At 48.7% G+C, this 15,416-nt stretch overlaps 2 protein-coding genes across 2 annotated transcripts; both read left to right on the top strand.

Annotated features, from left to right (window-relative positions):
- Nucleotides 1-1,269: 1,269 nt before the first annotated feature.
- Nucleotides 1,270-4,376, top strand: LOC117836128 (transmembrane 9 superfamily member 12). Its single transcript, XM_034715508.2, has 2 exons — nucleotides 1,270-1,500; nucleotides 2,041-4,376. The coding sequence occupies exon 2, from the start codon at nucleotides 2,085-2,087 to the stop codon at nucleotides 4,053-4,055; it is 1,971 nt and encodes a 656-aa protein (XP_034571399.1). The 5' UTR covers nucleotides 1,270-1,500; nucleotides 2,041-2,084; the 3' UTR covers nucleotides 4,056-4,376.
- Nucleotides 4,377-6,815: 2,439 nt separating this feature from the next.
- LOC117836139 (probable amino acid permease 7) lies at nucleotides 6,816-12,621 on the top strand. Its single transcript, XM_034715518.2, has 5 exons — nucleotides 6,816-7,270; nucleotides 7,368-7,604; nucleotides 8,664-8,757; nucleotides 11,407-11,624; nucleotides 11,741-12,621. Exons 1-5 carry the CDS (start codon nucleotides 7,171-7,173, stop codon nucleotides 12,481-12,483), a joined length of 1,392 nt encoding a protein of 463 aa, XP_034571409.1. The 5' UTR covers nucleotides 6,816-7,170; the 3' UTR covers nucleotides 12,484-12,621.
- The last annotated feature ends 2,795 nt before the right edge of the window (nucleotides 12,622-15,416 follow it).

Below are 15,416 nucleotides of genomic sequence, written 5' to 3' on the forward strand. Positions count from 1 at the left end.
CAGGTCCTCTTGATTTCTTTGGCGGATCCGCAGATGTGACCTGGCTGTTCATGTGAAAGGTACGCCCAGGCAGTTGTTGCCTCTCTAAGAAACGTGCCCCTTTTCGTGCTCATGCAAATTGCGATGGCTTCCCCCTCCTTGTTTATTCCCAACTTTCTTTTTTCCCCCAGACCGTTCGCCGGTTCACGTCGCGGGTGCTCCAGTCCCCACTCCACCGACCCCTTTTCCACCAAACGTGGTTTGCTTGCTAAGAAACGCGGGGGATCTATCTAATGAGAAACTGGTGTGACGAGCAGAGGAGGGTGTGTGATCGTGATCGTGAAGCCTTTCTGCTGGCCCCGGAAAGGGAGTGGTGGCCAAGCAAGGCATCCGCGGGCACGGCCACGGCGGCAAGTTTGGAGATCGGTCGCCGTTGCCTGGCCGGACCAGGCAAAATTAAAGGACGCACCTGCTCTCTCTGAAGTTCATATGATTTCCACTGGCGGGGGATGCGTTGGGGGCTTGTCAGTTGTCTGCTTGCCTCCTTGTTTTGAAGTCAATTCATGCATGATTGGAGTGGAGCAGCATCTGGTCACAACAGCCGCGGGGCGGGGGCACACGATGCGTCCATGCATGGTGTGTGATGGTGACAGCTCTCGGCTCATGTCGTCTAAGCTGACAGCCTCAGAAGATGCTGGACAGCGAGACAGTCCATTTTACCTTGATCTCCATTGCCCATTCCTCTCCGATCTGAGCGCACATCACTACGCCGTGATTCACCGGCTAATTTTGACGTGGTTTGCGCCGTCGATCGGGTAGGCAGCCGCCACGATTTCAATGTACCGTGTACCTCTATGAACTTCCTATTCTACGCTGGGGCCTAGTCTACTGTGTACCAGCTCCTACGAAAAAAAAAAAGAAGAAGAAAAAAGGACCGACCGACGGTGCAGATCCGCTGCAAAGAGAACGCGGTCCGGTCCTGGATGGCCCACATGGCATTGTCCCAGTGTTAGGCTCCCCACCAACCTGCCATCCTGCAAAACCCGCCCAAGTCAAACAACCCATCAAATTAGTCCACTAAAAAATTCTTGATACACGTGGTGAGCTAGTCGCGGAGGCCCAGTAGGAAGCACGGATCCCCACGACGTGGACCAGCGCCGAAACCTTCCACTCACACACCGACGAAATGGCCCACGACCTAACGAACAAAAAGCGTTTATATTTAAATAAATCTCACAATATATATATACATATATATAAATCCCAGCAAAGGAAAACATATTTATTAGAAAAAGAAATCTAAGCTGCACTGCACGCAACGAAGGGAGAAGAAAGACGGGCGGGTATAAAATTTGGCGGGTTCGTGCCGCGTCTCCTCCCCCCGCTCCTCGATCCCGCCGGCGAAGCGTTTACTTCTTCTTCTTCTTCGTCCGCGATCTCGAGGAGGGGAGCGCGAGGGGGGAGGGGCGCGCCCATGTTTTGATCTCGCCCGCGTCGTCCCGGCCGCGATCCAGATCTGAGGTGAGCTCGCTTCCTTCCCTCCCCTGATCTCCGGCACCTCCGTGTGCTCGCCCGTCCCCTACACCGCATCTCCTCGCGCTTCGGCCCAGATCCGGGCGTCTCGTTCGATTCATTTCTTCGTTCGTTGGTAAGGGAGCACTAGTTCGCTTAGACGCATGCTCGTTTTGTCCCGCGGAATCGTTTCTGTGTTGTTACTATTGTGCCCTGAAAAACAAGTATTTGGTTCTGGAATGTGCTTCAGTGTCCGATCCGCGCGTTTTGCTGCGGATTCGTCTGCTGCGTTTATATCCCTTCCGTTCGAATTAACCACTGTCTCAACCATTATTGATGCGGTGGACTGTTGATATAGTAGCAGTTTATTTTCAGAAGTTTCTGGGGTTTCAACTGAACCCCATGTCACATGTTAGTTATATATATCCTTGAGTTTTATCTTTCATCTTATGCTGTATGTTGATATCTCCACGGGGAAGAGGGACTTGAAAACAAAGGAGGCGTTCTTAGGAATCGAATTGATTTGTTTTTTTATACACTTGCTTGCAGGTCGTGAGGTTCTTGATTGAGCGATCTCAAGAGCTGTCACTGCAATGGTCGCCAAGATGCCGTCATCCAAATGGATCTCGGCCTCCCTGCTCGTCCTGCTCCTGAGCCTGCACCCGGCTGTCCACGCCTTCTATCTCCCTGGCACCTTCATGCACACCTACTCCCCCGGAGAGGCGATCTCAGCCAAGGTCAACTCACTCACCTCCATTGAGACCGAGCTGCCCTTCAGCTACTACAGCCTGCCATACTGCAAGCCTCCGGAGGGTGTCAAGAAGAGTGCTGAGAACCTTGGGGAGATCCTCATGGGTGATCAGATTGACAACTCGCCATACCGATTCCGCGTCAATGTCAATGAATCTGTGTACCTTTGCACCACGGACCCGCTCACCAAGGAGCAGGCTGAGCTGCTCAAGAAGAGGGCGCGGAATCTGTACCAGGTCAACATGGTCCTGGACAATTTACCGGTCATGCGGTTCACTGATCAGAATGGGATGACAATCCAGTGGACTGGGTTCCCAGTTGGGTACAACCCGACAGGGAGCAATGAGGATTATATCATCAACCACCTCAAGTTCAGAGTCTTGGTCCATCAGTACCAGGCGCAGGGCGATGTTGTGGTCACAAGTGAGGATGGTGTTGCAATGGTCGAGTCCGATCGCAAGAGCGGATTCCAGATTGTTGGGTTTGAGGTCGTGCCTTGCAGTGTAAGGCGTGATGCTGAGGCCATGTCCAAGCTCAAGATGTACGACAAGGTTGACTCTGTGAACTGCCCATTGGAGCTTGAGAAATCTCAGGCGATCCGTGAGAATGAGCGGATTACATTTACCTATGAGGTTGAGTATGTCAAGAGCAACATCAAGTGGCCATCAAGGTGGGATGCTTACCTGAAGATGGATGGTGCCAAGGTGCACTGGTTCTCGATTATGAACTCAATGATGGTTGTGTTCTTCCTGGCTGGCATTGTGTTTGTCATATTCTTGAGGACTGTCCGCAGGGATCTGACAAGATATGAGGAGATGGACAAGGAAGCACAAGCTCAGATGAATGAGGAGCTCTCAGGATGGAAACTTGTTGTTGGTGATGTATTCAGAGAGCCATGCTGTTCAAAGCTGTTGTGTGTTATGGTCGCTGATGGTATCCAGATCACCGGTATGGCAGTTGTTACAATTGTGTTTGCTGCTCTGGGATTCCTCTCCCCTGCTTCCAGGGGAATGCTCCTGACTGGAATGATCATTCTCTACCTCTTCCTTGGCATCATTGCTGGATATGTTGGTGTCCGTGTTTGGAGGACTATCAAAGGAACCACAGAAGGGTGGAAATCTGTCGCCTGGTTGACTGCCTGCTTCTTCCCTGGCATTGTTTTCGTCATCCTCACTGTGCTGAACTCCATTCTGTGGGGCAAGAAGAGCACTGGCGCTATACCCATCTCATTGTTCTTCACTCTCCTGGCCCTGTGGTTCTGCATCTCTGTGCCACTCACACTTATCGGAGGCTTGCTAGGTACACGTGCTGCAAGCATTGACTACCCTGTCCGCACCAACCAGATTCCACGGGAGATCCCTGAGCGCAAGTTCCCCTCATGGCTGCTTGTCCTCGGTGCGGGAACTTTGCCTTTCGGTACCCTCTTCATTGAGCTCTTCTTCATCCTTTCCAGCATTTGGTTGGGAAGATTCTACTATGTCTTTGGCTTCCTGTTCATTGTCCTCTTCCTGCTGGTCATAGTCTGTGGTGAGGTTTCTCTTGTCCTAACCTACATGCACCTTTGCGTGGAGGACTGGAAATGGTGGTGGAAGGCCTTCTTTGCTTCTGGTTCTGTCGCATTCTACGTTTTCCTCTACTCTATCAACTACTTGGTGTTCGACCTCAGGAGCCTGAGTGGACCAGTCTCTGCAACACTCTACCTTGGCTACTCCTTGATCATGGCTCTTGCAATCATGCTCTCCACCGGTGCCATTGGCTTCCTGCTCTCATTCTACTTCGTCCACTACCTCTTCTCATCTGTTAAGATCGACTAGAGGTGCCTGCTCCCTCTTGCTGCAATAGAGTCACCTGATCATGGTGACAGTTACCCCTTAGAAACACTACACAATAATATCAAACGGAAGAAAAAACTGGATACATGGCAACGCCCATGGCTTTTGGCCCTGATTAATTCAATCATTTAGGATAGCACAGTTACTCGAGTCGAAGCTTATTTCTTAGACATGTTTGTAAGGTTTCAGCTATGTTTTATCAACTTTTGTAATACTATTCAGTTTTGCTTGCTCTGGGCATTTGTGAGCAGCCTCTGGTGTTGGAACACTATTCAATATGAAACAAGCTTATTCGTTTAGGCATTTGTGAGCAGCCTTTGGTGTTGGAACACTCGAATTCTATTCAATATGAAACAAGCTTATTTGTTTACAATCTGTTATGATTCTGAAGGCTATGCTGTAACTCTGTAACGTGGTTGTCACAGGAGTTGTGATGCCTGATAGTTACTGTTAGTGATAGAACTGGCACTACTTTGTTTTCATTATTATTAATTCTACGGAGTATTGAGTCAAGATATACATGCTACTGAAATTTGACATGACTCTGCTAGCTGCTAAATGCTGAATCGTTCAGCGGTCTGACCGTTTGTTGCTGCTAATGTTCACAAACGACTGCTACTCATCCTGAAAACTTCAACTTGTATAACGAGGCCATAGTTATCAGTCTGTTCATCATGTCGAGCAATGGATGATTGGTAACAGTGACTTTTATCCGTGCTCGTCAGTAGTCGTTTCCCATGAAACATGATGCACACGGACGAGGAGTCGAGGACCCAATGCGCGCGTCTTGGGTCCTCTGCTTCTCGATCCAACTCGGCTGACGCCTGACTGTATACGCCACATGGATTGTATTATAGTATACGAGTATTCATTCATTTGTACGACCGTACTTGCTACCGTAGATGATGAAAAACGCTCAAGTTCTTGACGCTTTGGCTTGGATTCAATCCAGGTTAGGCCAAGCCCGGCCAGTACAGACTACAGAGTTTGGTTGCTCAGACGAATAGCGCCCAGACGCCCAGACCAGGACAGCCAAGATACTAGCTAAGTAGCTTGCACGTATGAACGCTTTGAGGGATTCAGACCTCCATTTTCTGTTTCCAGCCTATACTCCTTATTTTTAAAATTTTTTGGATATTACTAGTGCTACCACCAAAACCTTCTAATGAGTATTACCACCAAAATATATCAATGAAATACCACCAAAACGCCCAAGATACGACGGGCTTACACGATGCTGGTGCCGCGAGACGGCGGTATTGGGCCGGTAGCCCAATGGGTCTGGAAGCTATCGACAGCTGGCTACACCTTTGCAGGCCCAGTTTTCCTCTCTCTTTTTCTCCCAATTATTAATTGCTAAAATCAAGAGAGCATAGACACAGATTTGGGACAAAAAACTCATGCACGTAAAACTTTAGGGTGGTGTTTGGTTGGCTACGAATCCCTTACCTAAATAATATCTATACAAACTTGTTACCTCCTCCTCCCCCACTGTAATTAGATACAACACCCACACCACACTGTAATCTGATTAAGTTACCAGAGTGCAACCAAATAAATAGGGTAATCACCCATTCCGTCGCCAAATACACTGTAATCTCATTTCCTTTGCGTTTACATTACCTTACCACGAACCAAACACTATATAGGTTCGTGTGATTGTCATGTTTCTTTTACAAAGAAATTTGATGAGTATTATTAGAAGAGCTATCTTTCAACTCCATAACTAATGTTATTGGCCAAGGGAATTAAGGAAAAAATGGAGTTCACAGGACAGAATTGACAGACCAAGTTGTTATGTGTCTAGGATAAGATACTTTTGATTTCTTGAACATTCCTCTTTAATCCTTGCATCGAGTTCTGTAGTCCAGGCCCAAATACAACAATGGTAGCTAGGCTCTTCACACAATAGACGTTCTTTTTTTTTGGCATCTGTGCACAGTCTCCATGCATGTCCCTCTCGGCCTCGTATGCTAGCAATAAATCCTTCCGTACAAAAAAACAGGCAACCACCGGATTGGACAAGAACAAACAACAACAAACCAGTGATTGTAAACTTGAAAGCAAAGCAAGTGAAGAACAAGAAGAACCAAACATCATGTCTGACTCACCTTTTTTTACTTTCAACACCTGAAAAAAAACTCTTGACTTCTTGCCTGCAACCTAACCGTGCTCAACTCACAATTTTTTAAAGACCCTGCTCAACTCACAATTTATGAACGACCCTGCTCAACTCACAATCACACCTAAACCTAAAGAGTTGTCACTTGTGTGCTCTCATTGCTCCCTTGGCTCCTCCATTGTGGCATTTTGGCTTTAGCTCATGGGCATGGCAAGGAAGCTCATCTCTAACTTTCTTTATAGCAGCCAGGGAGTTTTGTGGTGCTGAAATGTCTTTGGCGCCAACTCTTTCTGCCACGAGCTGAAATGTTGGCGCATTTGGGCAGTACTTCCACATGCAACTCCTTAAGAAAACCGAAGAACTGCCTATGGAATAAAATTGAGCAATTTTCACATAACCACCTGTGGAAATAGGTGTCCACAAGCGGCTCTTGAGTGTTGACCTGAGGTGGCCCCCGCTGTCTCCACGGGCAGTTAGGAATCCAAGCCGTATGTAGATAGAGAAGTGGAGTGTACGCGATGTTGATTTTTTGTAGTGGTGCCAGGCAGGACTCGCTTGTGGGGTGTCATCAGAAACATCTTCCTCTCTACAATGATCTTCACTTACTCTGTGCCATGTTCTGTTACTCTGCCATCCCCGAACACGAACCGTGACGCGGCCCACAGAATGAGGTGAGTGAGTGGTGACCCTCACTCTCTCAGACATGGACTGGCACCACCGTTCCCACCTGCACCGAACCACCCCCTGACCTGACGTATGCATCGGCCAACCAACTCAATCGGCAACCGGCATGAACAAGCAGGGGCTTTACATGCCTCCAAATGAGCGATGATTTCGTAGCAGGAAAGCTTTCTTTATTTATATACAGCAGCGGTTGTGTTACCGTGTAGCATTTAGCTAGCTTAATCCCTCGGGCAACAGCATAACGTAGAGCCGTAGAGAGAGAGAGGGAGAAAGCAGCAAGAAGAAGCAGCTATGGGGACAGTAGGCGGCGATGGCGGCGGAGGCGACCGGCAGGCGCAGCCGCTGCTCGGCAAGCTCTCGGAGTCCGACGAGCACCTGGTCAAGAGAACCGGTGAGTCCCTGAGCCATGTCGTCCATAGCTATAGCTCCTCTTCGATCGCCTCATCTGCTTGCATCCGCTGTTGTGATTTGTCCTGCGGCGCGCGCAGGCACGGTATGGACGGCGATGGCGCACATCATCACGGCGGTGATCGGGTCCGGCGTGCTGTCGCTGGCGTGGAGCGTGGCGCAGCTGGGGTGGGCGGGCGGGCCGGCGGCCATGGTGTTCTTCGCGGGCGTCACCGCCGTGCAGTCCTCCCTCATCGCCGACTGCTACATTTCCCACGACCCGGAGCGCGGCGTCGTCAGGAACCGCACCTACGTCGACGCCGTGCGCCTCTACCTAGGTAAGTGAGCCAGCCATCCATCGATTCGCCTTCTTGCTAGCTTCGTCCATCGTCGATCAATACTCCTCCTCTTCGTTCTCCAAAGAAAAATTTCTCGACGCGGAATCTTTGGCGAGATGACGCTAGTGGAGACCCTTTTAGTTACGGATAAAATCGGACCCGTGACTAAAGAGACTTTAATCCCGGATCAAATACCAATCGGGACTAAAGTCCCCCCTTAATCCCGGGTCAAAAATCAGCCTCCCATGGAAGATCCTTCAGTCCTGGGTGAAAACATCAGCCACACATGAGAGACTTTAGTCCCGGGAATTTCTTTTTTTTTCTCAAAACCATTTAGTCCCGGTTGGTACCAAAGGGGTGGGGGTTGTGACTAGCGTGGCAACCCTTTAGTTCCGGGACTAAAACCTCCCTTCCATTTCGATTACTTTATCCCATATAAATTTTCGAGAGATTTGCCCCTACCAACTGAGACTAAAGGTGAGTTGCGAACATTATTGAGTGAACAAAGACGATAATCTAAGCTAGATGATAGCGAAGCACTACCCAATTGAACAAGATGCAGCACCTTGAGTGACACAACCCGTCAGACGGCACCGTTGCTGTTATCCATAAAAATGCCAAAGCAAGCAGGATGATAGGTCGCTATGCAAGTCTCTGTATATTACAAGGAGTGTAAGAACAGTGACTGAAATCGACCGACGACTTTACATGAGTATCCTTTTTTCTTTTCAGAAACAAAGGTGACACACACACACATCTATCTGCATTTTTTTTTATCATTTTAGATAACCATATGGCGCTTGGAATATAGCAATGAGATGACTCGCTTTCAGTAGAGCAAGCATGACTCACGACTCTGAAAACTTTTGCATATAAAGTCAGGATCATACATAGTCTGGATAAGTCGCTTTCAGTATACGTAGGGCTCCGATTTAAAAATTCAGGATCAGTTGGCGACAGATTTATTAAGGCCAATACAATTGGCAGGAAATGTAAGCCATTTTGCATAGTTGCTAATCGATGCGACTAACGGCCAATTGGTGGGTGCCACGTGTGCAGGTGAGAGGAGCCATCTGTTCTGCGGCTTCTTCCTCAACTTCAGCTTGTTTGGCACCGGGGTGGTGTACACTCTCACCTCCGCCACTAGCATGAGGTACGTAGGATCCCACCACCATATTTGCACATCGGTTTCACCCATCTCATTCTTCATTCGCTTGTTTGCGTGGCAACCTGCCTCTTTTTTTTTGGAAAAAGGAATGCAACATATATTAAAACGAAAGCACAGTACATTCCTTTCTTGCAGAAAGGACCCTGAGTAAAACAGAAATTACAACAAGATCCTCCGCACTACTGTTTACCTTCTTCCCTGGAAGTAGCTGTCGCCAAATCTTCTCCGGCCACGGAGCGTCGCCCCAGATCTTCAAGCCGCCTTCACCACCTTTCCAAATCAAAGAGCGGACTCCAAACTTTGGAATACTGCAAGGGATCCTCGGGAAGAGAGCATCAGCTGTCGGCTCCTTTGATTCGGCCCCTCGTCCGCCTTCACCCACCAATCCAGAAAACCGGAGCTCAACTCCAAGTCCGACGAAGGAAAAGGCGGCAGCAACCCCAAGGAAGAGCACCCAGAAGAGGGAATCCATCCGGTCATCAACGGAAGAACCCCCAGCAAACTCACAGGACAAATCCGAGAAGAGGACCTCACCCAGATCCGCCCGGAGAAACAAAATCCTCTCCACCGCGACGCCAACTCCGACATCCAGCGGAAGGAACAGCAGCCGCCGAGGGGACACCACCGCCGCTCTCATCCGAACGCGAACGAAAGAAGCAGCACCTCTCCTCCAGCAAACCCTAGACCTAGACACAAACCTATCTAGTCTATATACATCCGCGCGCCTATTTCCCGGCCACCCTCCCTCTCCGGAGAGGAAGAGGGCCGGCGAAATCGCCGCCGGAAGTCGATTCCGCTTCGGGGTGTTTGTACCGTACCACATCGAATCTTCAAAAGTTAATTAGAAGAATTAAATATAAGTTAATTATAAAATTAATTACGCAAATGGAGTCTATTTCACCAGATAAATCTAAATGATTACTATAATCACATTATTAAATCGTAAACTAATTACACTTAATAGATTCTTCTAGCGAATTAACTTTTATCTGTTCAATGAGTTTTTTAAATAATTTATATTAAATATACTTATGATTAGTATCAACATTCAATGACAAGAACTAAACTAACTTTAGAGGTGGGACCTCCGCTTTCGCCCTGTCCGCCTCTCTCAACTGTAGCCAGGGGAAAAAGGAGGAAGCGACCAGCTACCGCGGGTTTCTATCGCTGGGAAAGATGGATGCGTGGCAACCTGCCAGCCGCGAGTTTGTCACTTGTGCGGTAGCAGTTGTAGCTTATTGGCATGGCGTAGCTAGAAAAAGGAGGTGAAAACATCATCAAAAAGAAGAGAAAGAGAGAGCTGTCAAAGCTGGAAATGCCGCAATGGAGAGTGATGCAAGGCCTTGTCCTTTGATAACCATCAGGGCTTGACCAATGTGCAATTTCACTAGTAACCTACTTGGCTACTTCTTCAAATTACAAGTAGTTTATGAATTTTCTAGATTCATATTACTACATATCTAGATATCGTATATATCTAGATGTATAACAAAAGCTATGACCTAAAAAAATTAAAACGGGCTATAATTTGGAACGCTCAATTTTAGTGTAGGCACCTTTTTCTTGAAAAAACAGAAGCTAATCATACGATTGGAAATTTCTTGATGGATGGACTAATTAAATTCTGAATGAGGTCAGACTCTATTATACATGGACCTTGCGTGTGCAGTTTTGCCTACAGTTTCGTGTAGAGTTGGACAATGCCTTATGCTGCTATCACTTGGTTCTTTTTTGGGTTATCTTGATGACCCAATATTTATCCTGTTAGATAAAATTTGTCTTTTTAGAATCACGTAGTATTCCCTTGGTCTCAAATTACTATTTATTTTAGTTTTTTCTAGATATATACCTTTTACTATGTATCTAGACATACACATATATCTAGATACATAGAAAAATTCTGTATCTAGAAAAGTCTAAACGAATAATAATTTGGAACGGAGGGAGTATATTTTTTATAATCTTATTGTGCTTTGTCGTGGCTAAGCTTTAGAGGAGATGAATTGCTGGTGCCAACCGTTTGCTTGCAGAGACGGACAAGGATCGGATACTGTCAGATTAGCAGATCAATAGAATATATCTTGTGGGCGCGCCAAGCGGCCTATAGTGCAGCTGGTTAGTCTCCCCGGGGAGGAGCTACCCGACCAGGGGTCACCCTAGTTTGGCACCGTTTTCAGGTGGGGTTATTTATCCCCCCGTTGCCCACCCTCAACTTTTTTTATCTTGTGGGGGCACGCCGCACGCACACCATGGTTAGCTACGGGTGGAATGCACGCCTCCTGTTCTTCCCCGGCAACGCTCCAACAGCCTCGTCACTAGCTTCATTTGTAGTGACGAACTGCTTGCACGTCGAACAGGCCCACAAAGACGAACGGCCCGTTTCCTCGATATAGGCCGAGTTGGGCTTCATTGGTCAAGGCCTGCTAGTCCAATCTACTAAACCATAGAATACAGCTTTTACTTGCTATATATGACATGAATCTTACGAGATTTGGCCAATTTTGGCAGATTTACCGTTCAACAATGATGAAAAGCCTCGTGATTCATGGACGCAACAACGATGCTCGTGTCGAATCTTTCAAAGGACTCATCTTTCTATTTTTTTTTTGTCATCGTATATGCAATATGTCGCAGGGCGATTCAGAGGGCCAACTGCTACCACAGGTACGGCCACGACGCGCCGTGCTCCGTGGGAGGCGACGGCTACTACATGCTCCTCTTCGGCCTCGCGCAGGTGGTCCTGTCCCAGATACCCGGCTTCCGCGAGATGACGGGGCTCTCCGTCTTCGCCGCCGTCATGTCCTTCTTCTACTCCTTCGTCGGCGTCGGCCTCGGCGTCGCCAAAGTCATCTGTACGTGCCGCCTCGCCTAGCGCAACCGCCTAGCTAGCCGTTCACCATACGAGTTCATTGGCATTTGATTTGGACATGATCGACGGGGACATGACTCTCTCCGCCGATCACTTCAGCGAACGGGGTGATCATGGGCGGCATCGGAGGCATCCCCATGGTGTCCACGACGCAGAAGGTGTGGCGGGTCTCGCAGGCCGTCGGCGACATCCTGTTCGCCTACCCCTTCTCCTTGGTGCTGCTGGAGATAGAGGACACGCTGCGGTCGCCGCCGCCGGAGAGCGAGACGATGAAGACGGCGACGAGGGCGAGCATCGTGATCACCGCCTTCTTCTACCTCTGCTGCGGGTGCCTCGGCTACGCGGCGTTCGGCGACGGCACCCCGGGCAACCTCCTCACGGGCTTCGGCTTCTACGAGCCCTACTGGCTCATCGGCCTCGCCAACCTCTGCATCGTCCTCCACCTCCTCGGCGGCTACCAGGTGTACACGCAGCCGGTGTTCGGGTTCGCCGACCGCCACTTCGGCGGCGCGGCGGCGGAGGTGCCGGTGCCGGTGCCGCTCCTGGGCACCCGCCGCGTGAGCGTGTTCCGGCTGTGCTTCCGGACGGCGTACGTGGCGGCGACCACCGCGCTGGCCGTGTGGTTCCCCTACTTCAACCAGGTGATCGGGCTGCTCGGCGCCTTCACCTTCTGGCCGCTCGGCATCTACTTCCCCGTGGAGATGTACCTCGCGAGGAACAAGGTGGCGCCGTGGAGCAAGCAGTGGCTCGCCATCCACGCCTTCAGCTCCGTCTGCCTCCTCATCTGCGTGTTCGCCTCCTTCGGCTCCGCCGTGGGGGTGTTTGGGTCGGAGACGAGCTGAGCTACTCTGCAAAGGCAGCTTGCTCACTAGCTGCAGTAGTTTCAGATGTTGACTAGTATAATTAGCGTAATCAGGTCAAATTCTATGTATTAAGAACTCAGTGTATATATAATATATTGGTGGTGAGTCTAAGAACGAGCAAGATGTCAATTTTATGGTCCTGTTACAAACCTTGCACGTTCTACATACACAAATGGATATCTGACATTTTTTGTATTTCTATCACAATCAGAAAAAATGCAAAGTCATATGTACATGTGACCACATAGTTTATCTCAACCATTGATTTCTCTCCATCCAACCATTAATCCACTACCTACACATGTACTTCGATTCATCTCACCATTAATTTAAAAATGAATGCAGGCACAAAGCAACAAGTTCTAGAAACAATTTTTTTAGTGTAACGGGGGAGAGAATCCCCACCCTTTTCATTTCGTGGAGCTGATTGCAAGCTCAACAAATCAGGAGGGTTCAGCATTTTACAAATCACGGTGGTGAGGGAGGAGGGAATTTGCTAAAGTTTTACATATTAAGACAAAACGTTTGACACCATGCTTCAGTCACCATTTGTCTTCACGAGGCAGCCTGCATCGCCACAGACGTGCTTCTTCTTTGCAGGTTATCCGCAATCTTGGAAGGGAGACGTCTTGCCCTCGGAACACCACATCGTGCCGGTGCTTCCAAAGTTGCTGGACGCACGGGACGCAGCAGGTGGCAAAAGACGTCGCTGGCAGCTGCGGCACCAGCCTGGGGATGTCCCAAAGGGTCGCAACCGTTACTGCAGGCGGGATCACCATACCGACTGCTTCCCAGAACAAATGGTGACGTGTGCGCTATGTTCGTATGGGGCGTGTGCGCCAAGATGTGTTGTATGGACCCAATGACTTCACTCCAGATGGGGTGACTCCCGAAGACTTTTGCTATCTCTTTATCCAAGGGATCTACCTTGCCGAAGCCGACGGGGGGCAAGCCCGTATATCAAACGGTTTGCGTGTTCGCCGCATTGCCCCTACGACTTGAACTAGGGGGTTCTCTTGGGTGATCTGGATAGAGCTCTTACTCATCTGGAGAACCTTGAAGACACCGGATCACCCCCAATACCACCTCCTTGGCGAGTGATGTGGATATAGCTCTTACTCATCCGGAGAACCTTGAAGACACCGGATCACCCCCAATACCACCTCCTTGGTGACTGATGTGGATAGAGCTCTTACTCATCCGGAGAACCTTGAAGACATCGGATGACCTCCAATACCACCTCCTTGGTGAGTTCCCACCGTGCTAAGCTATTTATGTAATTAGATGGTGGTTATTTAAGCATGTGGTTTCTACGGGATAGTGCTTAAGAACTCAACAACAAGAGGCGGTCCGTAATCAACTCAAGCAAGGCTAAATCAAGTGATCTCCAATCTCAACATGACCCTATCATTCTTGGTCAAGTCCGATTCGTCACTCACTGTTGCTCAATTTTAATCATTCCATAGCTACTCAAGTATTATTTAATAAGCAACCTATACTCGTGATTGGTGGTGACCTTGCCACCTCTCAACTTATATTGAAGCTAAGCATGGATAAGCAATTTAAATTCGTGACACCTATACAAGCATACTTATACTTATGTACAAGGAGTTATTCTAGATCAAATATGGATAATGCATAAAGTAGGAGCTAAGCAAATATATACATAATTATTAACTCATGCGTTTACAAGACTCGTGTATACATCATTAGTCCAAAATAAAGTTAAGAGATGTTAGGTGCCTGCCTTGGGGTTCAAAGGAAACGCCGGCGGCGATGGGCTCCGGCTCACCCACCTCTTGCTCTGGCGTCTCGAACTCTACACGAATACAATGATGCATGAACTCTACACGAATACAATGATGCATAATTAACAACAATGCATGTATGAATGGCGTCTCGAACTCTACACGAATACAATGATGCATGAACTCTACACGAATACAATGATGCATAATTAACAACAATGCATGTAGATGGTGCAAATGATGTATGGGATGCATGAAAAAGAATGTAAACGGTTTTTACTATACTAGTACATCAATTCCAAGAATTGATACATAATAGAACACTTAAATCCTACACAAAACATAGTTTTATTCACGTTTTCCCTCAATGGCAGAACTGAAAATCCTGGTGATTCTCGCGAAAATGGCATTGCCGGTGATTCCGGCGACTAATTACAATGGGGTTTGATTCTAGAGCTTGATTGAGACTTCATTTTGGCTCAAAAGGACGACATGCACAAAGGTTTGGACGATATGGAATGGAACATCAATGGAGTTGAACTTCCATGGGGGACTAAAAGAGATGCTTCCAATGGAGGATAGAGCAGGAGGAAAGGTCTTGGGAACTTCACTGGGGAAGGATGATTCAGAGGGCCACATGTTGGAGTATGATGGCGGTGAAGGAGATCGATGATGAGATTGCTTCACTGGAGGAGCTGAGGGAGAAACACAAGAAAAACAGACCGCAGCTTGATCCTTGTCTTGGGGGAGATGGAGGGCAGCGTGTGGGGGAGGAGCTCGCCCTTGGCCTGGCCGAGACCTGGTCGGGCGGCGCTGCCCCTGTTGACGGCGCAGGCGAGCAGAGGGGCGGAGCGGCTCTGGCTCGGGAGGAAAAGAACGAGAGCGGAGGGAGAGAACGGATGAGGGGGGGGGGGGGGGCCTCAGGGAAAAGAGGGAAGGGGTGGGGGGCAGCGTGTGCCGCGTCACGGCCACGCGTGGCCTGCGAGCCAGGAGATCAAACTTTCTCATCAAATGTTTTCAGCTTTCATCTATAGTGCCAAATCGGCTATAGTGCCTCCACAAATGACACCTTCGGAATCCAAATCGGCTATAGTGCCTCCACAAATGACGCCTTCCGAATCCAAATCGAAGTGCTTGGTGGCGCTCGCACCGCCGCCGAGGTCT

The sequence above is a fragment of the Setaria viridis genome, chromosome 1 (assembly GCF_005286985.2).
Source record: "Setaria viridis chromosome 1, Setaria_viridis_v4.0, whole genome shotgun sequence".
Taxonomy (NCBI): Eukaryota; Viridiplantae; Streptophyta; class Magnoliopsida; order Poales; family Poaceae; genus Setaria; species Setaria viridis.